This window comes from Salmo salar, chromosome 05, assembly GCF_965601325.2.
Source record: "Salmo salar chromosome 05, fSalSal1, whole genome shotgun sequence".
Classification (NCBI taxonomy): Eukaryota; Metazoa; Chordata; class Actinopteri; order Salmoniformes; family Salmonidae; genus Salmo; species Salmo salar.
Genome location: NC_138295.1, coordinates 42311235 through 42336828, shown reverse-complemented (window position 1 = coordinate 42336828; position 25594 = coordinate 42311235). Strand labels below are relative to the sequence as shown.

The 25594-nt window shown below is 46.1% G+C and overlaps 1 protein-coding gene across 1 annotated transcript in view; it reads right to left on the bottom strand.

The window, feature by feature from the left end:
- LOC106604933 (slit homolog 2 protein) overlaps positions 1–25594 on the bottom strand; it is a 197614-nt gene that overhangs the window by 72845 nt on the left and 99175 nt on the right. Inside the window, 1 exon segment of the mRNA XM_082974923.1 lies at positions 2171–2242. Within this exon segment, the coding sequence (XP_082831049.1) occupies positions 2171–2242 (72 nt within the window).

Below are 25594 nucleotides of genomic sequence, written 5' to 3'. Positions count from 1 at the left end.
CGCAGTACAAAAGGAGGGCATTAGGAGAAAGAGGGGAGAGCATATGAGAAAATCAATGCACGGGCCAACTGGTACCTGTCAGGGTTTTTCTTTGGGAGGAAAATGGAGGGTTGGACTGTTTCGGCAATTAAATCAGGAGTCACCTTGCTGTGCTGGGGCTGGGGTGGAGGTGCCTGAGGAGGATGGGGAGGGGGGGACGGGGGGGACGGATGGGGGTTACTAAAGAGTCTCAGGCAACCAGTCACTGTCTCCCTTCCTCCCTGTCTCCCTTCCTCCCTGTCTCCTGTGTGCTCTGCAAACAGCTGAAGAACTGTGCTAAACGCTCCAACCCGGCGACGAGGCTGCTGTGATTGCCCGTCCCTCTCTCCTTTCTCTTTTACTCTTCTCTTTCACTCCTCTCTCTCTCTCTCTCTCTCTCTCTCTCTCTCTCTCTCTCTCTCTCGCTCTCTCTCTCGCTCTCTCTCTTTGATGAGTAATGAGCAGCTCGCTCTCCATTCATCAACCGTTTGAGGGAACTGAGTGTGTTTTTTTGGGTTGGGAGGGAAACACAGGGAGATGGAGGGGCACCTCTCACACACGTTGACCTGTGGAGATGAGTGAGGAGAGAGAGAGGGGGGGGGGGTGGGTGGTCTCATCTGGCCAGGGTCAGAGTGGGGGGAGGGAGCTGTGAGTGACACCCTGTTAACTGAATCTGAGATGGGGAGGGGCAGAGGGCGGTGGAGGGGAGCCTCATTGAGTGGCAGCGGTGCCCTAACACAAACAGACAGGCACTCCACTTATTTTCAAACACAATTACTCTGCCCCGAGCTTTAAAGCCAACCTGGCTGACTGTCGCTCCTCCACGCAGCGCAGTGCATAACATGAACCTCTCTGACTCATGTCCTTAAAGGAGATGCCTTACTTTATCACACTCGCTTTCGGAATAGAAAGCATTGTGTGGCTCTGTTTATTTGGTGGATTGCAGATGATCTATAGCGCCACAGGCAGGGACAGGACAGGAGATCTGGTAGGTAATGGAGGCCAGCTGACTCCGGTCTGTCCTTTATTCTCTCTTCTCTCTCCTCTCTCTTGCTCTCTCTCTCTCTCTCTCTCTCTCTCTCTCTCTTCTAGATGGGGGGGACCTGAGTGGGTTCCTGTCAGTCTTTAAAACAACATGCAGCTGCATTCTCATAAAGATAACCAAAAGGTCTGGTTCAAAAAGGCACCTCAGTTCAGCCGGCAACACCGAGAGGGAGTTTATATAGAAAGACAAGCCAGGTTTCCAAAAAAAGGCACCCTATTCCCCCATAGGGCTCTGGTCAAAAGTAGTGCACTATTGGGAATATGGTGCCTGTTGGGATGCAGTCTATCACGTGAAAGAGAAAGTGGATGATGATGATGATCGGATAGTGGAGGAAACCACCCAGAACCACCCAGAACCACCAAGACTGACTTACAACCCAACCCTGGGAAAAGGAACAGACCGAATCAGACTGATTTTCATACAAGCGGTGATCCTTAACTCCAAACACAGTGGTCGGCCCATTAAGCCTAAACTCAACAACACGCCTCCCTATTAATTGCAGTGAATCATCGATAAGCCCTCCTCTGATTGGCTGATTTGGGACTGAGTTTTGGGGGAATGCAATGTTTATTGTTCTGGGCGACGAATGGCGGCCATTGGCTGGGAATTGCTTTCTCTTTCTCTCTGATATTCTGCCCAAAACCATCACCCAGCAACATGTGTGGGGAAGCGTACGTTGGCGTACAATCATAATATCATCAGACTCCATGCAAATCAGAAGCAGCATCTCACCACTAATACTAAACTGAAGTAACCATGTGGGGGAATCCTGTCAACGAAATTAAAATACAAGGCCATCTTACTGTGGCTTGATGACAACCTGGGTTGTAATTCCCTAAGCAGGATGAATACATTTGTCAGTGTATTAATTGTGGTGTTATTTATTAGAATCTCGTGAATTAAAGCATGAATAAATGAATGGACGAAGGAATGAATGAATTAATGATCGGACGGGAGACTCGATAACTGTTCCAACAGACCTGAACCCATCTGCTTCTGACAAAGAACTTTTTCCACACTTGTTTTTCACAGAGAAGCCGCGCCAGGTGCTCGTTAAAGTGCTTTCTATATACGGAAGATAGAGGAGGACGGAGTGTGGCTACTTACAGGTTTTTGACAGTTGTGATCCCACGGAAAGCCTTACGAGGAACCGCCTGGATCTGGTTCTCACTGAGGTCTCTGGGGAGCACAAGATAAAGACAAAGATGAAATGTTAGGGGGTTGTTTGAAGGCCCAACTCACATTTCAGAGAGGCGAAGCGCTTAAGAACATATGGGCATTCTGGAGCATTCTGGGGCTCCGGCATTCTGCTGAGGAGTAATGATAGCCATCCCTTTGAAGTCCAAAATCAAATTGTTCTACAAACCATAAACGTCATATCTTCCCTTCCCTCTCTTTCTGCCCTCTCAGATCCCCCTCTCTCTCCCTCTTATGTGTGTTTGTGTGTGTGTGCATGTGTGTTGGGGCTACATATGTGTGTGTACGTTTTTAATGTAAAACATTTCAACATTTTGAACTCAAGTAGAGCCCTTCAATAGGGTTCCATTATTCTCCAGGAGAAATGAAGCAATCACATTGGGTTTGAGTAACTTGAGAACACATGATAGAAAAAAAAGAACACTCACAAACTAAGACATGGCAGCACATTACTACCCTGACAGTTTTCTTTCTCCCTCTATGCATTCGGTTATGAGCCAAATGATTTTGGACATGTCACAATGGTTTCGCTTAACTTTATTAAGCTTGTTTGTTTGTAGATGCTTGTCGGCAAACATCATTTTGAAAGGCAGAATGCAATTACTGGGCAGGGAGGAAACAAATGAGATATGGAATATCTGAGGGGATAATCAGGGTGTCTGTCTCCAAGTCATGTCTGCTCCACATAACAGAGAGAGACCACCGGTGGGCTTAACCCGACTGCTACACTAAGGCAGTTATTTATCTTACAACGTGTCCTTGTGGGTAAAAATGATGTGGGTAAAACGAGGCGCGAATGAAAAGTAGGAATCTCGGAGCGTCGCGGCACCATTAGGTGCAAAAACTCGACGTACGGTACCCACTTTTTTTGGAAGCGAACCACATCGATTTCGTCCTCACGTTATATCGGCATCGAACACGTCACCCTCCGTAGGAGAGGGGGTGACCTCAGCGATTTATTGTTGAAACGAGAGGCTGCCTGGATCTTTCATTTAAAGACCCCTGCTCCCTTCAGTCTCAACGTAGACTTTGACATGAAGCCATTCTTGTAATAATTGTGATTTTGCTATTGTAGATGTTCGTAGACCTATATAGCCAAATTGTATCTATGATCGTATGCTATCCATTTACGTTTTTTTGTATGTTCTATTTATATCTGTAAATGAACCTATGATATGATTACAGACACCTGTGTGTGTCCTTTGATACTATAAAAACTAGTGACTGGCCGTGTTTGTCATTATACCCTGATGAAGAGAGCTTGTCTGTTGAAATATTGGTTATTAGGTTATTCAATTATTGCATCTGAGCTCCTAGAGTGTGCGGCTCTCCTTGTCTTTTTCAAGTGTTCTACTCCGCCCGCCAGCACCTCGCCTGAACAGGTGCGCATTTCCTTCACCCCCAGCTTAACCCCACTGACCTTGTTACAACCAATTCCAGCGGTAAATAATCAGGCAAGGATCCAAATATACTGTGGAATTCTGCCAGCCCATTCTCTCTCTCTCTCTCCTCACTCACTCACTCACTCACTCACTCACTCACTCAGTCACTCACTCACTCACTCACTCACTCACTCACTCACTCACTCACTCACTCACTCAGCTCACTCACTCAGCAGGATCAATAAGTTGACTCCAAACACAATGGTCGGCCTAACCTAACCTCTCTCCTTCTTCCTTCTTGCAGCCTATAATTATGAATTAACCAGAGTATTGCCAGCAATTTCCTCTCAGGATATTATAACAACACCATTAATTGGGTACCCCCCCCCCCACACCTTCAAATACAATTGGGTGTATGTTATTAAATGGGAGCCCAATCAAGTTTTATTAGTGCCAGAAATCTTAATTAGTGTGTTCTAATATGCAGCTTCAACCTGAGTCCAGCTTTATTGTTCCTGACGTTTTCAATAGCCTTGCATTCTTTGGCCAGGGCCTTTGTTTGAAAAGAGATGCACAAATCCCCAGTACCTCCTTGAGTTGATCTAAACAGCATGGGGTTTTGTGTATCTTTGACTCAAACTGCGATGTACAAAGAAGGCAAACATTTGAACGAGCGTAACTCATAATACGCTACTTTAACATGCAGCACAGACGGAAAATGTAGTTTGTGTTTATACCTCCGACACATTGGGTAAGAATGTATTTTTCTTTCCGACTGCTTTACCCATTGCTCTCACTCTGACGTCGATGACATAGATGCAAAACGGATAAAGAATACTTTATTTTGTATTTTCTTTCTCCCATTTTTGATTCTTCTTTTAGTCTGTTTTGTTTACATTTTTCATGAATGGCGGGCCTCAGGTCCATTATGTCCTCTATGCGCGACAGAGAGTGAGCGCCTACGGCTTTTCCCGGTTTTAATAAATGTTTTCTTGTTTTGTTTACTCGGCTGTGTTTTCTCCATCCTACAGAAGAAAAAAAAAATGAAATCATCCAAGCTAAATAAGAACCGTTATGAAATACAGTCCTCTCTCTCTCTCTCTCTGCGGTTTTGAGCCACCTCAAACCCTCACGCCGACGCACACGCGCGAGGTGGATTGGATGCGGACGCACAATCAAACAATATGCTGCCACATAAATGGAGCGTCTGCCACAACATTGGAGGGCACCATACGTTCTCCCCCCCCAAAACACCACAGCAACATGTATGATGTAAATCATATCGAGGAGAAGATCTGTAATGAACGTAATACAATAACATGTTACATGTTCTGCCATCTGTTGAGCAGATATAGACCTCGCCTACTTAATCTCCTGTTAATAATCTGTGATAAACATCTGCCCACCAACCCTTGTTGAGCAGCACATTACACAGTGCTCTTGGCAGGACATGTAGCTTTGTTACATGGTGTATGGATCCTTTGTCTGTATCCTCAGTGTCTCATGTTATTTTAGGTGAGTCAGATCTCCACCTTCAAAGAGACGATACTATCATCTGGCTGAAATTGGCTTCCCGCCTCAGAGTTAAAAGGACACACAGACAACAAACAGTGTAATATCCACACTGCCCACCCACTCGAACACACACGCACGCGGAAACACACGCAAACACACACAGAACAAACAGAACACACTCATCCCCAAAAAACACGCGCAAACACGCGCGCGTGCGCACGCGCACACATTTTGGAGTGGGGGAGGAGAGAGGGAGTGCATCAGTCTCCTGACACTGACAATCTGCTTGCAAATTTCATTAACTTTATTTTCCTTTCACCCTCCTCTTTCTGACTCACAGGATGGCTGCTATAAATCTCCTATTGATTCCATTAAAGCCTCACATGTCCAGACAAGCTGGCAGCACAAAAACATATTACTGATAAAAGCCTAGCAACACACTCAAGGATATCTTACGCACGCTGCAAGGAGGAGCCGTCCTCGTAGCGGGCAAACACACGCACGCATACACACTGCACAAACACAAAGAGAGGAAGACGTTTGGGATTTACTGGTAAACGTGATCCACGTTTATTCAATTCAATTTTCTCAACAGACGCTGAAAAATAATGAATGGCATGGCAACACAATTCGCTTTCTATTTCGAGTTATCGCGGCCTCTCCCTTCACTGAAGATGAGAGGGAAAGTGAAAGAGGGGACAGTGAGATGAGGAAAAGCCCCATTTCCATTGAAATTGAAATACATGGAAAGTGGAAAAACAGCTCAAAACCTCAACCATCATCAACACGATCGTCCCAATCATATTATTTACTACCGTAGTCAAAACAGACATATGTCCCTCTTCATAACCCTTATTAACAGCATGCTGCCATAAAGAGAGGATATATACACCCAGTTGTTGATTCTATACCGCTGACTGGTCTGCTACCTGCCTATCTAGGGTACCTATCAAACAGAACAGAACAGGAGGGGGTGTGCTATCTAGGGCTTGTTGCTCTCGGCAGGGCGATTATCTGCATGCCAAATTTCATTTCCAGCTCGGCTCGTCAGTAGCTTTCTGTTGCCTACAAGCCACACAAACAACATCCACATCCCAATCCAGCCCACCACCGCCACCCCACGCCAGCAGGCCCCAGACCAATCCAGTCCAGGCCCATACTAATCCAGTCCAGGCCCAGACCCCCTCCCTGGGCACGGCTAGTGGCAACGTCCCAAATGGCACCCTATTTCCCGTATCTTTCCCGCTCTGGTAAAAAGAAAATAATTTGGGATACACGCAGTGACCTACTGTACCAGTGTAGCAGGAGGAGGGAAAGATGGGAGATGAGGATTGAGACCAAAGGCTCCCTCCCAGCTATTTCTGTCTCTGATATTAGATTACATTATTCATTTGAAATAAATGACACTAACCAGGTCAACCCCCATTGCTTTTATATTACATTTACCCCCTCCTCCCATATACACCCAGCTCCAGGGAGGACAGACAGTTCAACATGTGAACCTAGAGTGGCGGGGAATGGAATGGAGTGGAAGACACTGCAGGGCTCGTTAGTGTTTATCACAACACTCTGACTGGTGTCCTCCGTCACCCCTCTTTCCTGTCAGGGAAACACAAACCCTGAGCTCCGTAACACGAGAAGCCATTATGTGATTGCATACGCTGAGTGTACAAAACATTAGGAACACCACCCTAATATTGAGTTGCACCCGCCTTTGCTCTCAGAACAGCCTCAGTTCGTCGGGGCGTGGACTCGACATGGCGCCGAAAGCTTTCCACTGGGATGCTGGCCCATGTTGACTCCAATGCTTCCCACAGTCGTGTCAAGTTGGCTGGAAGTCTTTTGGGTGATAGATGCGGGAAACTGTTGAGCGTGAAAAACCCAGCAGCGTTGCAGTTCTTGACACACTCAAACCGGTGCACCTGGCACCTACTGCCATACCCCGTTCAAAGGCACTTAAATATTTTATCTTGCCCATCCCCCCCTCTGAATGGCACATATACACAATCAATGTCTCAAATTAACCTGTCTCCTCCCCTTCATCTACACTGATTGAAGTGGATTTAACAGGTGACATCAATAAGGGATCATAGCTTTCACCTGGATTCACCTGGTCAGTCTGTGTCATATCATGTTCCTAATGTTTTGTACACTCAGTGTATGTAACCCATGCAGGCCCGTTTGGCCCCAGGTTGATTGGGGCAGGGAGCGTATATGTATCAGTGAGGCATATTTGTTTGATTTCACATATCCATGATGTCGGGACACATTACCGGTGGCTGGCACTAGCGAGAGCTGACAGGGTTAAGACAGCGTCTAGGCGCCTGCCAGGCCGCCGCTCCCCTCAGACCCAACGATGCTGCCTGACTTATGAGATGCACATTTCAGTTTTCTTTCATTTCTTTCATTAGAGAAAAAAAAACCCCAGCAATAACGGGGTAGAGAGAGGACCCCAGAGGGGCTGGGGATGGGGGAGCGTTTTTGTTTTATGAAACCCGAGACGTCTTCAACGGCTGAATCGGCTGACTCCGTGCAACTGAGGGCTCCGCCAGGTCCGTCTCCATTAGGGTACTATCGCCAATGAGGTGTGCTCTCTTGTGTCACAATCCCCATTTTCTTCTGTTATAAGAGGCAGGCTCTCTCTCTCTCTCTCTCTCCCTCTGGGGAGATGTAAAATTATTCAATATAGATATATAAAGAGTATAATACATATTGAACAGTGGGTGGCTCATATTTCAGTGTTTTACAACCAGGGTAATGGCGATGATGGGGTAGAGAGAGGAGTAGTGTATTCTCTGGATGCTGCAGTAGTGTGCTCTGACTGCAGCAAACGACTGGGAAGTATCGGTATTGGTTTACAGCCACTTTTGAAAAATGGAGACAAATTAAAATGCTATGGATTTCTCCCCTCCTCCAAAGGCTTTAAAGTCTAATTGGCTTTCAGGACGACAGTAGCTCTTAATTAGGTTGGAGCATGAAGGAGCGTTTTCACGGGGATGATAGGATGGGGCGGGCAGGCGGAAGGGTGGATGGACTGTGTGACGGGGAGCTACTATGGTCAGATGGATGCCTCTTAGTTTCACCATGGAGCTCGGGTCTGGACATCCGTCTTTCACACAAAGACACAAGCCTGGAAGACCCGATCAGCCCATTCACTCTCTAGTCTATCCAGTCATTCGGCTTGGATTGTGGTTTCCCACTTTACTTTTACGCTGAATTCTGTCTCTTAAACAGAAGGGGGCCTCATAGTTTAGAGATGGCAAAGTCCCAGGCAGGAACCACACGACCCACTGGGTTTGGGTACGTCGATCTGTGCCTCATAACTAACATCTAGCTGGACCATCACATTACTGAATGTCTCTTTTCCCGCTGCTGCAGATTTGGTCTCGAGGTTGGCATGTCTGGCAGAAGGAATAGAGAGCTTGATTGTCACTATCTCCTGGCTGACATCTAAAGAAGATTAGGATACGTTTGAGGCTGTATTATAAGCACAAAGGGATGGGAAGGATGGAAGGAGTCATATGCATGCAAAATGTAAAGTACATGTACCGTACTTGTAGTTAAAAAATGTTCGCCCTCCATACTTAACCCTCCACTGCAGTGACGACAATGACAACACAGGCTATTGGGATTCTACTAGCGATGTTGAATTGGGTTAATTAAAGAACAAGATTGTGAGTGCAGGTGTGTGTGGTTGTGTGTGTGTTTGTGACAGAGAGAGAGAGAGAGAGAGATAAAGCAAAGGACATGAAAGTTGGGGCATCCGTGCCGGCTGATCATCCTTGGCAGGCCTCTGTCCTCGGCTTTGTATTCAGCTCCAGCCGTTTAACTCCTCTGCCCTTGCTTAGTGTCTTACATCTACCCCAAAGACTCCTTGATTTAATTAACTCGCTGCTTTATGAATAAAAATATTCCACTATTGATCATCCTGGCTGAGAGCTGACGCAGGCTAAAGTGGGACAGCTATTCAGTTCATTACACCGCCACCGTCGTTCCTCCATCCCGCATTTTTTCTGACGCATAATTTTTGAAAAATAGGAAGCTTCTAAATCATCGTAAATGGTCTCAAACACTCCCTTGGGTGCTCCAAGCTCTCTGCTTAAGATTTCACATTCCTTTGCTGGCTCCCAAGAAAGAGCGGGTAAATGGAAATTATAAATGGAAATAGCTTTTCCCCCTTGTAAGTATCTATTATGTTTAGTTGATACTTTAATTAAATTGGATAGCTTAATGTGATTTATCCTGATCCAAACCCTTTATAGTTATAAAAGCCTTTTTGGCTCTGGTTCCAAAAAACGAAACAAATTTAGTTGAATTACTAGAGAGAAAAAAAGAGAGAAATAGTTGGAGAGGTTGGGCACACTGGGTCATTTGTTATTGGTTAATTTACTTTAATTTCTTGTGTGCCCTTTGCATTAATTCTCTTTCTACTTCATCTTCTTCTTCGGGACGGAGGGTTTACGATAGATCAGGCTTTCAGGAACATTTATAGTTGCAATAAATTGTCAGTTGTAAGGGATGACGAGACCGCATGAGGACAGCAGATCTGTTTGTCTGTTACACCAAAGTGATTGGAGAGATGCCCCTGCATAGGCATCTGGGAGGGGTAGACACAACATGGCTGACACCATCGCACTTGGCCACCCAATGGAGAAGGAGTGAACCCCTTACCCCACTAAAAGGGGAACATGTGAGGATAAGATGGCTTTGCTAATCAGATAATGGGATTGAAGGGCTCTTTAGATAAGTGGGAGGGGAGGGACGGGGAGGGGAGGGCTGGTGAAACAGCTGACACCGTGGTTTTCTCTTTATATGCATCTGGGGAGCCTTTAGCACCCATAAATAATACTGACTAGATTAGTAGATTGGGTATTGGTGTGTGTGTGTGTGTGTGTGTGTGTGTGTGTGTGTGTGTGTGTGTGTGTGTGTGTGTGTGTGTGTGTGTGTGTGTGTGTGTGTGTGTGTGTGTGTGTGTGTGTGTGTGTTTGGTGGGTGGGGGGGACAGGCTAGAGAGACAAGAAGGGCAGTAGAAGTTCTAATGCATAGAGATCCTATTCAATTATTCTAATTCCTAATTCTGTGTTCTAATCCATCTCACTGCAGGTCAGGGTTGCCACGGAGACCAAGTGCCATGCTGCTGGAGGTCCAATTAACTTAGAGGAGAGAGGGTGCAGGTGCTGCCGCTGCTGCTCCCGGGGAGTACATTGTGTGGCTGAAGAGAGATAGTAGTCGTGTATGTTTTGTGTGTGTATGTGTGTGTGTGTGTGTGTGTGTGTGTGTGTGTGTGTGTGTGTGTGTGTGTGTGTGTGTGTGTGTGTGTGTGTGTGTGTGTGTGTGTGTGTGTGTCAGTGGAGGCTGCTGAGGGGAGGACGCTTCATAATAATGACTGGAACAGAGCGAAAGGAATGGCATCAAACACATTGAAAACATGCATTTGATGTATTTGATACCATTCCACCTATTCCGCTCCAGCCATTACCACTAGCCCGTTCTCCCCAATTAAGGTGCCACCAACCTCCTGTGGTGTGTGTGTTTGCGCGTGTGCGTGCACACGCATGGGTGTGTACTGTATGTGAGTGAGTGTGAGTGCGTCTGTGAGCTGGTGCTTTTGTTAACTCTATCCACACATCATCAGCGACATTTACTTTTTTATGTTTGCAAACATGTCACACACAGCCTGGTGTAGATAGTGGATTATGTGAGGAGTCTTGTGCCACAACACTCCCAGAAGGCATTAGTACTACACTACAGTATTGTAGCCAGATCAGATCTGAAGCCCAGATACACATGGTGATATAGCGCATAGTGCTGAGCGATTAACCAACATTACATTTCTTTTTTGGGGGGAGGGGTGGTTATTAAATAACTAATTGACCGATATTGGTTCAATTACTTGAATTCCATTTAATTTGTTTATTTTTTGAGTCCAACGCGCTTTCTCTAGAGAGAAATCAAATCATTCATGAGAGAAATCAAGTCAATAACTATGTAGGACGCTGGGCCAAAGAAAATATTCAACCTATTTCAGCGCAGAAACGTGGCCATTAACTACAATGACCATAATCCATTGCGCCTGTTTTATCCGGCTCAGAGATGGATACACTTTTCCGTCTGCTAGGTTAGGTTAGATACACACAGACCGCATGAGAGAGGAATGTACACAACACAACAACTAGAGAGAGAGAGAGGGATAAAGACAGTTTGTGAAAGTATGCCTTAGCAACTTTGAAGAACTAGTCAAATTATTTTGTCAGACAGCTATGCAGCATGTTTAGGCAGGCTAGCCTAGCTAAATAGGATGACAGAAGACAGTACAGTATAGGGAGCACAGAGATAACGTTGTCTGGCTGTTTGGATACTTCCTGAGCAGAGACGAGATGATGACTTTAAGGAATGAAAAATAATAAAGTCATCAAATAAAAACTAAATAATATATACAACTTTAATATTTTATTAATTTCATAGTAATTTCCTATTTTTCGATTGATGTCAACCCAATGTGGTCCTGACAGAGACAATGGAATTATTTCAATGTTTTGGCAATTGAATATTCACTATGTTTGGCTTTGGAACTTCAATTGAAAAGCTCTAAAATCAAGCAAATATTTTTTTTTAAAACCGAAATCAAAAACAGTGATTCTTTTTTAATAACCTAACCGAAACCAAACCATCCTGAAAAAGCACTAATCGCTCAGAACTAATAGAGCAGTGTGTGTGTGTGTCTATATCGCATTAACTGATTCCATACAGATCAGATCTGAAGCCCAGATACACATGGTGATATAGAGCATAGTGCCCAGCCAACATCACATTTTTCGGGGATGGGGAGGGGGGGTTATTAAACAACTAACTGACCGATGTTGGTTCAATTACTTGAATTCCATTTCATTAGGTTCTTTTCTGAGTCCAACGCGCTGTAGACACAATCTGTCTACTGTGACCACACGCCGCATCAAAACCTATAGCCACCATCACCATCTCAATGCCTCAGCAACTCCCGCGGTCCTGCCTGTGAAACCATTGCCGGGCATGATTCAAAGACACTACCAGCCTTTGAAGGGTGTTTTCATCATTGTAGGGCATCTCTATAAGTGATACACAGTGTGTTGTTGGAGAACCAAGAGACGATTCTGAATCGTTCAATGATCCCAATTAGTGTAGTCCAATACTAAATGTCTCAAAGAAGCTCCGTTTCACCCTTACTGTCATTTATCAACATATCTGACCATATTTCATTCCTTATAATACATCATGTTCCTTGTTGAAGACAGGTGGATGGAGGGAGAGATGGATAGAGGGAGGGAGGGCTGTTTGGTTGTTTCTCATCATCTAAAACCCCCTAATCTCTTTATAATTACCATAATCCCGTTAGCTGCAGTGAGTGGCTAATGTCAAGGCAACTGGATAAGAATCCAGGCTGGTCCAGGCAGCCCTCTCTGGCCTTCCTGACTCACACTGAGGCTGAGTCCCAAGTGGCACTCTATTCCCTACATTGTGCACTACTACTGCAAAGTAGTGGACTGTATGCACTCAGCCAATTAACTACTCAGCCACCGGTTAGCTGTTCAGGCCAAATTGGAGGTGTTTGGATCCAGAAACACAGTGCAGGTAAACAGCACAGAAAATCCCCGTTTTGTGGTTTCTCTCATTTAGAATTCATGAATTCATAGAACTCACTCAAGATTCTAGTTTACAACTAGTAAGTACACATACAGTTTGGATTAATGCGGGACGCTTTAATAGCTGTAATCAAAACGGCTGATCAGCGTTATTGTTTTAACGGGAAGAAATAAAATAATACATCATTCATCTACGCTGAGTGGACAAAACATTAGGAACACCTTCCTAATATTGAGTTGCACTCCTCCTTTTTGCCCTCAGAACAGCCTCAATTCCTCGGGGCGTGGACTCTACAGGGCGTTCGAAAGCGTTCCACAGGGATGTTGGCCCGCGCTTGACTCCAATGCTTCCCACAGTTGTGTCAAGTTGGCTGGATGTCATTTGGGTGGTGGACCACTCTTGATACACACGGGAAACTGTTGAACGTGAAAATCCCAGCAGCGTTGCAGTTCTTGACACAAACCGGTGCGCCTGGCACCTACTGCCATAACCCATTCAAAGGCACTTAAATATTTTGTCTTGCCCAATCACCAGCTGAATGGCACAGTACACCCGCCGCCGGGCAGTCCCCATCACCGCTGGTGGTCAGGGCCTGGGATCTGCCACCTGGTCACCGGTCGTCGTGTCATGGAAAGATATTGTGTACACCCAGTGTATATTTGATGATGACAAATGAAGAAAACCATACAATAGATGTGATTCATTCATTCACGTCCCATTGCTCAACTGTCCATCAACAACATTTATTTAATTCTACCCAGACCGTTTAAAAACCATATTCATGCTATTGTACCACGGCGCTAAAGAGTGTATGTAGAGAGAACATTAGAATGTGAAAATCACTCCTTCAAGCAGGGACAAAAATCAACATGGACAAGAGTGAATTCTCTTCATATCCCATCATGTAATATCACAAATCACTGGCTTTTCTGATTCATGGTGGTTCTCTGGGAGAGCATATGGTGCGGAGGAGAGATGATTTAGTAGAAATTAGAGCTGCTAAGACCACAGTGCCCAGGAGCATTAGACCTAAATCTAATAACAGAGATATGGAGAGAAAGAGGGGGAGAGAGAGGGAGGAAGGTAGATAGCGAGGGGGGGGGGGGGGGTGAGAGAGAGAGAGGTGCGAGGAGAGAGAGACCGAAAGACAGATAGTGAGCGAAAGAGAGAGAAAAAATTATGAAATAAAAAGAGGAACGAGGGGGTTGAGTAGGTAGAAAGGAGGGAGTCGGGGATCTCTAGAAAGGTCATAGAGGAAGGTGAGGACAGCAGTAGAGGTCCAGTGAGAAGTTAAGTTTCCTGCAGGAAGGCTGTGTTGTTTCTCCCCTTGCACCTTAATAATTATCCTTCATGTGATTCTAGCAGGGTCAACACCATTCCACCAGCCTGGTCATTAACATGTAACATAACCTGAGAACCATTGAAAATGTACGCACTCACTACTGTAAGTCGCTCTGGATAAGAGCGTCTGCTAAATGACTAAAAAGTAAGACGTTAATTGCAACCAGAGAACGTGAAAGGAAAGTAGAAATGCTACAACAACCTGGAGAGAGAGAGAGATCGAGAGACTGAGAGAGCATGGGGCCAGGCCCCCAGGGGCCCCAATCAGTACACAACTCTGTTATCACATGGTGGGGGGGGGGGGCAAAGCCATACAACCCCAAAATGCTAAACCATAAGCCCCTGCTCCTTTCCCCTCTTCCCCACAACCACAATATGCACTACTGCCATTGTACAGAAACGCAAACAGCTGACGGCTCCCATTCGTGGATAATGGCCCAAAACCTGTTAATATGAAAGAGAAGAACAACAATACGTTTTACAAGGCTTTGCTGCTAATTTCGCTCTCCAAGTTTTCCTCACGTCTTTCAACCACCACCGCACACCGCACACCGCACACCAAAATAAAAACATCTTTAGACATCACTCTAATTCATCATGACTAGTTAGATAGATATTTCCCGATCAAGTTGTGAGATAGTACTCCACAAAGTGCAATTTAGAACATTGTGATTAGATACAAGCTAGACAAAGAAACGTTGGCTAATTGTTCGGACTATTGGGTTACAGTAAGATGATACTCCGCAGCACAAGTCTAGTGTCACATTAACACAGGCACCCAGCCAGCCAACGAACGAGACAGAGAAAGAAAGAAAGAGAGAGAGAGAGAGAGAGAGAGAGAGAGAGAGAGAGAGAGAGAGAGAGAGAGAGAGAGAGAGAGAGAGAGAGAGAGAGAGGAGAGAGAGAGAGAGAGAGAAGGGGAGAGAGAAAGAGAGAGAGAGAGAGAGAGAGAGAGAGAGAGAGAGAGGACAGAAGTCACTGACACAGCCTGTACAGGCCAGTTCATCCACAAGATGGAGCTCCATGGCTTCTCTCCCGCTCTCTCTGTCCTCCCGCCCCAGCCACACAATCAATAAATTAATCTGTTTATGGGATGGATGGCAGAGTAAAGTATTTATTCAGGAGGGAGGTAGAGTTAGGCTACATTCTAGGCCCTGTGCCTTGGGAGGCATAATATTTCTCCACATGTTTAGATGTGAGCACATTAACACAGCAGTGGGCCTCGGAGAAGGGTGGCAATTATGACGCCCTCGCAAGTATCTGTAGATATACTGAGAGCCCTGACTGACTGGCCGGCTGACTGACTGACTGGTTGACTGTTCTGGAACAGCTCTCACAACCACAGACGCTAAGCCAAACCCAAGGCAAGCAAGGTCGGCTGCACCCAGCCAAGCTTTAAATGACTAGTGACGGTAAAAATAGGTTAAAAATAGTCCCAGAGGGACATCAGGACACGTCCTTACTAAGCGGTCGGGAGAAAGAGGTGTAGCCTTGTAGGAGTTTGTACTGTACAATTGCAAACTGAGAACCGTTTGGCTGAAGTTGGTGCATTGGCAGTGGGGTTTTGAGGCTAGAGCCAGGAGTCTCTCAGGTTCTCGTAGTGGTACTACAGTACAGTATGTTGCCTGCCCTGTCAGTAGGGCTGGCTGGGATGAAGGACAGAGGAGAGGGCACTCATGAACCCACCCTGGGAGCACAGATGGACAGACGGACGGACAGACAGAAAGATAGACAGACACACAGACCGACAGATGGGCTGGCCTCTCCTCTGTACCCCCAGGGCTCAGTGGAAACAGTTAAGTCACTGTACACGTCCCAAATGGCACCCTATTCACTATGCAGTGCACTACCTTTGACCAGGTCCCATAGGGCTATGGTCAAAAGTAGTGCACAATGTAAGGAAAGGGGTGACATTCGGGACGCAGTCTCTCGTCTCCACACCTGTGTGCTTCTGGCGGTGGGGTGGGGTGGGCAGGGCGGGCAGGTGGGCAGCTAATAGGATCCCAGCAGGGAGGAGAAGAGGAGAGGTGGAGTGGGTCTCTGGCTGGAACAGTCCTCTTACTTACTCCATGTAGAGATAAAAGAACGAGGCAGCGGCCATTGGAAATAAGATATCAGCAGGGAAGGTAACATTGAATATCACCGGGCCTGAAATGAAAATCCCTGACGAGATTGCCTCCATGATATCTGGTGCGTGGGGGCAAGCCATGTAACACTAGGACACAGTGTTCCACTGTGGCTCAGTTGGTAGAACATGGTGTTTGCAACACCAGCATGGTGTGTGCAATGCCAGGGTTGTAGGTTCAATTCCCATGGGGGGCCAGTACAAAAAAAAAAAAAAAAAAAAATGCATTAAATGAAATGTATGCACTCACTACTGTAAGTTGCTCTGGATAAGAGCGTCTGCTAAATGACTAAAATGTAAATGTAAGGTAAACACTAACCGAAACACAGCTCAATGGAGACGGCTATCTCACAGGGAGATGAATGCAGAGCTGTGTGGCTGGTGCATGAATCTTGTCCATTGACACCAAAAGAGAATGTCAAGGCAACACGCTACGTACACCGTGCCTTGTTCCATCACAGTGAACTCCTCAAACATTAACTTTGGCCATCAAGTTGCCCGGTTCCCCTGTGTACGGATAAAGCTTCCTGGAATCGAGAGTGAAATTGAATTTATTGGAATACCCTTCCTTAATCGAATCAGTGGACGTGGCACGTGTGGTACGGGCGGGCCCGGGCGGCAGTTTCCTGTAGGAAATGGGGTGGTGTGTAAACATACTAACAACAACCCTATCCCCCGCTTCCACACACACACACACATCCAATCACCCCTCCCTCACCGAGCCAAGATACCAGTCCTAGGGGAGAGGAAATCCAATTGCAATCCACACCTAGTCACGGGGCATTATGGGCCCAGTTCCTCCCTGCCTGCCGGGGCGGTCTGTGTTTAGACTGCTGAGTATAATCACCATCAACTCCTTCACATCTCATCTGACTGGGGCACCAGGCCAGGGGTCCTCACGGCTGACCGCTGCACTCAGCTAACACACTTCTGACTATTCTGCCATTACCACTGGCCACTTAACATGACCTACTCTCTTCCCTTGGCTCGCAGTGGCAGAGTTACTCTGTTACGCCTCACCACTGCATCCATCTCACTTCCTCTCATTTGAACAAAACACGTTCTGCACAAACCCAACATTTCCTGCGCGGCTCACTCGGCTCGGCCATCTTGATGCTTTTCTTCCCTTTTTCCTCGACCTAGGGTTGTGTAGATACACTGTGGAGCAGTAACGCCCTTCTCACTGTCATGTTTGTTTTGAAAGTGTCACTCAGGGCCCAGGGGTATCACTTTCCAACTCAACACATTCCAACAATAACTCTGCCATTTCTATCACTTGAAGAGGCCAAGAAAATTGAACGCGGAGAAAGTTTACACTCTACATACTGTCCCTCCGACGGCTAAACGTATAAAAGTGGAGAATATACATGCGGCGCCCTGGGCATTTAGGCATTGATCAAATATACAGCTTGTGTTATACTTATTTCTCTGGTGGCGTCAGACAGACGTGTTAGGGGCAGTGTGTGTGTGTGTGTGTGTGTGTGTGTGTGTGTGTGTGTGTGTGTGTGTGTGTGTGTGTGTGTGTGTGTGTGTGTGTGTGTGTGTGTGTGTGTGTGTGTGTGTGTGTTATTTTGTTTGGAGGTACTGCACTTATATCTTACTGGGAGGCCTAGGGAAGCCATCCATTAATGTCCCTCTGATGGGAATGAAATGGAGGGCTTTTCACTTGGAAGGAAATAAGTAGCTCTCTGTCATAGGTTATTTATGCCTGATTAAGGCCTCTTGGGTCATAAATCACAACTAAATGGTAAGTTGTTACCCAATAAACTAATGATGTGGTCAAAAGGCATTCTGTGTTACGTCTTGGCGGGTTGCACCCTTTCAGTTCACTCCCAAGGCCACTGCAGACAGACAGAGTGGTGAGGTGGCATCGGAGGGGAACATACTGTATAGGTTAACACAAAGCAGAGGAGGGAGGCTGAAGGCTTAGAGGCTAAGCAGCACAAATGCTGTAAGGAGGGAGGGAGGGAGGTAGGGAGGGTTAAATGACCCTCATGATGGAGTACAGCGCCGTTCAAAAGTCAGGGTCCCATTTCACAGCATGGAGCCAGCTTAGTTTCGCTGCATGTGTATGTGCTTCTATGTTTCTGTTCATGCGAGTTCAGGGAGAAAGGTGGCGGTTAATGTGTCCCTGCAGTCCAAACCAACCGTCCATGTTCCCCTTCTCCTATATATAAAGGAATGTTCCAGACCAAACCAGAGAAGGTGCAGGCTACAGATGACCTCTAGCATTGGCAAGATGATCTCATTGATTATGACATCATGGGGCAGGTTGATTTATAAGGGCTCTCGGATGAGGCCATATTTAAATAAACATTGGCATCCTTTCCCAAGGTAGAGAAATGGTCCCTCTGGGATCTTATCCAGGGGCTGCTGCGGGGAAGCGAGGGGAACGCTTGGAGGGGAATGAATCAATGGCCTCCCCCTTTTATGCCCTTGATAAAATATTTATATGAGAGGAACATCTCAGCTCAGGTGCAACGTAACGTTACGGTTGTGTGGGATAGATGAGGCTCAATGTCTCTCTGGAAACGGCCATGAAAATGACAATAAAAACAACAGCCACCAGGCAGATAGAGAGGGGTGGTAACACCAATGCTAAATGGGTTGTCCACCCTTGTTAACACCCGAGCCCTGGCCTGAAATTGAGTTCAGCTGCGGCGTGGCATTGTGGAGTGTTTTACGTGCTGCATCATAAATCCACAGGTTCACGCTGGCTCGGGACCCTTAGGCCACATTTCCACCTTCCTTACACTATTAGCAGACACATATTTCTGCCTTTTCCGGGGGCAGCGAGGTACAGGGGTAAGGTAGAGGCTGGGGAGTTGGGGACCAAGCAGGAATGTTAGCACAAGTGTCCCGTTCACATATATATTAACGGGCCAATGAATGAAACTAGTCGTGTTCCAGCTAGGAGTGTTTTTGTCTTTTCACTACTATTATTATTATTTTCTTTACAGAAGGACATCTGGTCACGCTGTGGGTGTATCTGGGGACGGGGGGTACGGGGGGGGGGGGTACGGGGTGAAGTTTTATATAAGCTTTCTCACGGGCGAGTCGAGCAAATATTGGAATTAAGTTAATCATGCCTCCAAGGTCTGGCTTTTATAGAGTACAACTGGGGGGCAGTGATTACGCTGCTATGGGAAATGGGCTCGGTGGGCTCTGTCAGTCTGCTAAGGGGAATGTTCTCCTCTCCTACCTCCCTGCAGTATGTATATATCACGAGAGAGATGTTGGAGAAGCTCTAAACACACTGTAGGGCCTGCTGCATCCAGAAGAGAATGATTCAGAGAGGTAGGCTGTACGGGGCTGGAGCCCCCTGATTGGTCATTTCTATTCCCGCCTCCCAACAGGATTGGTTGGGTTAGGGTTTGGAACACTCCACAGCGTTCTCTACCTGGCTGGGCCTGTAGCCTGTGCTGAGCTGATGAGCTGAGTGTTGTGCAAGCTTTGCTGCTGGCGGTGGATGAAAGTCAAGGTTATCGGGTGATCAGGATAGCAGCCACTAACACCCTGCTGCTCTGACTGCATCTTCCCACCCGCCTGGTGGGGGGGTGGGGGGGGGGTGGGGGTCTGTTCTGCTCCACACACAGACTGACATTAGCACTAGCGTGTCCATCCACCGCAGCCACAGGAATATTCTGTAACTGTGCTTTGCATCTGCTCCTCTCACCCTGGGGATTCCCCTGCTTAGAACACTACAGCAGCACCCAACATGGCCGCCTGGCTGCCATCTGTATGCCAGCACAGGGGCAGATCAGGTGGAGCCAGGCACGGCAGTAAAATACAGTAAGTGCCTCTCTCTGGTGGTTTAGAGAGAAAACAGGTTCTAAACCTCCCCAGAGACCCCCCCCCCCCCCCCCCCAAACACTGTAACTACTCCTTCAACCTGCATGCAATCATCATCAGACCAACCTCTCACAACATCAGGCCATTCATGCCTTGCAAACTCTGGTCACCCTGTGGGGGGGCGGACGGTGGGGTCTGGGGGGAATCCCCCATTCCAGCCGTGCCTCTTTCCCATCCTGCCTTTGAATGGTGGAACGAGCTCCCCAGCCACCATAGTTAAAACAGCAGAGCACTTGGCTATCCTCTTTATATGAAGTCAGAGTAGGTTAGTCTTCGAGCAGTACGAAAACTGGCAAATACTGTCCATCCGTTTACACAATATGATTTGCAGTTTTGATAACTTTAATGATGCGCAAACCATTTTTTTTTTACTAGCCTCAGTCTCAGCCCAGTCCAAGCCAATTAGTGGACTTCCACCGCACATTTAACACGCATGCCCATCCTAGTAAATGAAGTGTATTGTCTGAAGTGACAGAATTTGGCATACATTTTCAGCACACACATCCCTGGTTCCTGAATAGACTGCTAACAGGGGTGAGAGACTAGGATCGTCTGTAGTGGCTCCAGGGCCCTGCGGTACCAGGCGCTACGAGGCCAGATGGCTTTGCTGAGTTTTGCTAACAAAGTCATTAAAACACATTTAATTTACATTTTGGCCAAAACAAATCTACCCTCCAAGGCACGGCTCCTCATCCTCATGCAGGCAGGGCCTATAGCTCCCACACAGAAACAGAGAGAGGCAGAGGGCATGGCAGAGCTGGGAAAGTGAGGGTACAGTACTTTGACAGAGGCTGCCTCCAAAATGGCATCCTATTCGTTATATTGTGTACTACTTTTGACCACGACCCATAGAGTATAGTTGAGTATAGGAGTCCACTACATGGAGATTAGGGTGCCAGAATGGCCTCCTGGAGCCGCTGTGTGGGAAAACAAAGCTATGTTCACAGTTAGGGAGAGATGACAGACAGCGAGGAGCTGGAGAGGAACCCCTTGTCCTCCTCTGACAAAAGAAGAAAGAGGTTGTTTTCTCTCCCTCTCTCCCCTGCTGGTTCCTCAACCGCAGCCCTGCAAGCTCACATCAAATTCAGCCAAGAGCATTTCACCAAACCGTTTACATGCGAGGAACATCCCCGCCATGAAAGAGCTACTGCTTCCAATTTGACAGGATACTAATATAAGTCCGTTTTGAGCTCTGCATACAGGGCATTCGGGAAAGTGTTCAGACCCCTTGACTTGTTCCAAATGTTGTTACATTACAGCCTTATTCTAAAACTGATTAAAAAAGTTTCCTCATCAATCTACACACAATACCCCATAATGACAAAGTGAAAACAGATTTTTTGAAATTCTTGCAAATGTATTAAAAAATGTAAAACAGAAATATCTTATTTATATAAGTGTTCAGACCCTTTGCTATGAGACTTGAAATTGAGCTCAGGTGCATCCTGTTTCCATTGATCATCCTTGAGATGTTTCTACAACTTGATTGGAGTCCACCTTTAGTAAATTCAATTGATTGGACATGATTTGGAAAAGCACACACCTGTTTATATACGGTCTCACAGTTGACAGTGCATGTCAAAAACCAAGCCATGAGGTCGATGGAATTGTCTGTAGAGCTCCGAGACAGGATTGTGTCGAGGCATAGATCTGGGGAAGGGTACCAAAAAATGTCTGCAGCATTGAAGGTCCCCAAGAACACAGTGGCCTCTATCATTCTTAAATGAAAGAAGTTTGCAACCAACTCTTCCTAGAGCTGGCCGCCAGGCCAAACTGATTGATAGGGGGAGAAGGGTCTTGGTCAGAAAGGTGACCAAGAACCCGATGGTCACTCTGACAAAGCTCCAGAGTTCCTCTGTGGAGATGGGAGAACCTTCCAGAAGGACAACCATCTCTGCAGTACTCCACCAATCAGGCCTTTATGGTAGAGTGGCCATACGGAAGCCACTCCTCAGTAAAAGGCACATGACAGCCTGCTTGGAGTTTGCCAAAACGCACCTAAACACACTCAGAACATGAGAAACAAATTACATAGTAGTAATTACTGTCTTTTCCCAATAAATGTCCTAAATTAGAAGACAGAATGACTCTGCACTTCTTCGAGAAAGCATTGGACGTTCATTTGAAATGTCACTAAGTCTTAGTGAAAACAATTAGCAGTTTTAGCATCTTTCTACACAATCATTCATGCAAAAGACCTTTACATGTCAAGATTCCTATTAATTACACTGGCACATCATTCCAAAAAAATACATGTCAGGGGAATAATCTGAGAGTTTAGTTTACTGACTGATTCTTTCGCTGCCCAGTTTGTCCTTCCTGTGTTCTCCATCTCCCACAGTACCACTTAATTTGTTGAAAACACTTAACAGCAAGTTAACTGAAGCAGCAGATTTGAAACAGACACTGCAAACCTTGAAATCTCCTCCTTATGATCCTCTATCCTTCCTTTAGGGCCAAACCTCTCAAAGAATGGTCTGTTTCGAGTTTCAAACACTCCATACTTTGGGCATTTAATTTAGTATATCTGAAGCAGCTGATGCTTATAAATAAATGAACAAATATATGTTACTCTTTTTTATAGAGTATATGCACACAGATATGGTTGCTTTTTATGGGGCAAACCAGTAATTTTCAGTATTCAGAAAGATTAATGAGGGTAGAAATTTGACAAATCGTGGTAAAATGAACTTGCCTGCCCTGCTCTTTGCCTTCTATTCGTGATTCTTTGCTTCTGAGGGAGGGCTAACGCCAATGAACGTGTGTGGGATTTTGTGAAGCTGCCAAAGGAGTAAAACAACAGCAACCTTGTAGTAATTGAGCTCCTAAATGGTCTTGGTAGGCCTCTACAAGGCAACACAGACTGCCTTGGCACTACCTTCAAATGTGACAGTGGAACCTACGAGAACGGCTGTAAGACTTCAGTTCCATTAAAGCTTGTCCTGATGTTTTGTAAAAATATAGTTTTCTCGAGCCAGGAGAAAATTGTGATATCTTGCTCTGTCCAAACATCCATTGTAAACATTCAAATCATGAGCAGAAATCTTCCATAATAATATAAATAAAATGACTCTTGTTTTTCCCTAGTAGAATGGAGGATGTCTTTATGGGCAATTACAGGCCAATCCTGTGTAAAACCTGTGAGGTACTGTAAGAATGAGGAAAGACACATTAGCTCGTTTGCTGTGTGTGGGTGGACTCCAGCGGCTCGTATAACGAAGCAATAGTACAGTAGTTCTCCCTGCCATGTGCTACTGATCTGGTAGAGTAGAACTGCTCTTTCTGGAACAATAGGTGCCGGTAAAGTGTTCATATTTTGGGGTTCCTGACATCTGTGGGTGATGTACAAGGGCAAACATGATAACTGGAGCTGCCGAGGCTGGGGCCACCTCTCGACAGTTTTAAAACGCCCCAGATCGCTGCAAGATGTGGAGTTCGGAGGCCACTTGGAGGAGTGAGGTTCCACTGGCACAAACGCTTCTGACACTTGTAATCCTTTAACGATTGCTATTTGAGGGAAGCACTCTGATAATGGCCCCCGAAGAGCGTTTAGTCTGATGCACTTACTGTCTGACTTTATCACGATCCAGGGCTCCTCAGTGATCCCTCAGTGCTACCAGGGAGCCAACTATGCATACAGTGCAATCATCTCAACCAGATGTGTCTCATACTGTAAGACCCTGTTGCTGATAGAAGACCCCAAAGACCTGATCAACCTATTCATTATCCTATTGGCTTTCCTCTCCAGACACTGCAATCATCTCAGAGAAAGCTTCCTCAGACAACACATTATTTCTCCCTGGCTTCCAACGGGTAATGCCTGATAATGAAAGCTACAGTATCCTCCCATTGGGATCTTCTTCCTCTTCCTCATCATATGTTTGCATTTTGGACACTTTGGCGTTGATCTTTCTGCATCTGCTCGGTGTTTAGGAGGTGGATCCTTTCCTCCTGTGGCCTTAGATTGGCCCCTGGCCCTCAAGGCTCCTCGGGGCCCTTAGGAAAGACTTCAAACTGTCTCCTGATTTCTCCTTTCACTCCTAAACCGCACTCCAGGCCAAGAATCCTCTGGTCCTCTTTCTCCAGCTCACATCCTCCATATCTCTGTGGGAGTCCATCCAGAAATGCTCAGAGCCCATCCTGACTGAGTGCCTATTGCAATGACATTGGTCATGCTTTGTTGTTTGTTCTCCAGTTTCCTCGAGGGTGTCAAGATCTGATTTCATTTATAAAACTGAACGTTCTACAGCCGGGGAGAAATAGTTCTTTTTTTTTTTCGAGCCAAACAATCAACAGAACAATAAATCACTTGATACAGTACAACGCCTTCCATAACCATTATTGAATTCCATGAGTGGGCTACAATGCCATAGTTCAGTGTAGAGAATAATGTCTGTCTTCCAACGATACAATAATCCTTATTGTATAGAGGCATTGCTCTATTATCAACATGTTAAACAGTCAGCGAGAGAAGAGAATAGAATCCTCGAATGTAGTTCTCCTTGGCAGGAGAACGAAAGGTGTTCTAGACTGATAAGATAGGCTAAGCTGTCATATCTCAGTTTCTGTTTTATCTCAACTGGGTATTATTCAATTGGTTTTCCCTTGAAGAATCAAAGCCCTTTGAGTGGGGACTTGGGGGACTGGGGCGGGGGGGGGGGGTGACGCTGTCTGCACAATAAATGTTATCTTCCCTGAAATCACAGTGTGGCTGAGCTGTAAAACACATGGGTACAGTGCGTCCTCTGCCAAGACAACTAACATCCTGCACTCCACACTGCACAGCAGAAAGAGTGACAGCACACTGACCCTAAAATAAAAGTGCCACGCAATACACATTTGACCAATCACTCCGAATGGAGTGAGCGTTACTGCGTTTCCAGCTTTGTAACACCTATAGTAGTTCAATGTAGGCTTCTTTCACAGGGAGAGAATGGCTAGTTATAACCCTCCTAGAGTCGATGTCCGAGCCCCCGCTTAAAATCGAATTAGCATAATAAAAACATCTCCGTCAAAATCTGTCTGTTTAAGCTAGAGATTTTAGAGAGCTAGAGATTTTTTGTGCATTGGCTGCATCTCAATCCACCGCATCCACCAATGGCGGCCTTCCGGAGTCTGCGGCGGAAGGTGGCCGAGCCATAGCCGAGTTTGTCAGACCATGAGACATCTCGAAAATCTGTCTTCTCACGAAAACATCTGTAGTGTCTGAACTGTTTGGGCAGCACACTAATATGACACCTCTACGGAAAGATGAGACTCTCACGAACATGTTGGTTGTTTTACTCTAGGACATCCACAAGCCTCACAAGACTCATCTGAATGTAGCCTGGTACCAGTTATAAAAATGAATGGAAGTATATATGGAAGTAGTTTAGTGCCCCCAAACATTTTTGTTAACCTGTTGGGGTGTAGGGGGCAGTATTTTCACGGCCTGATGAAAAACGTACCCAATTTAACCTGTTGGGGCTAGGGGGCAGTATTTGCATGGCCGGATAAAAA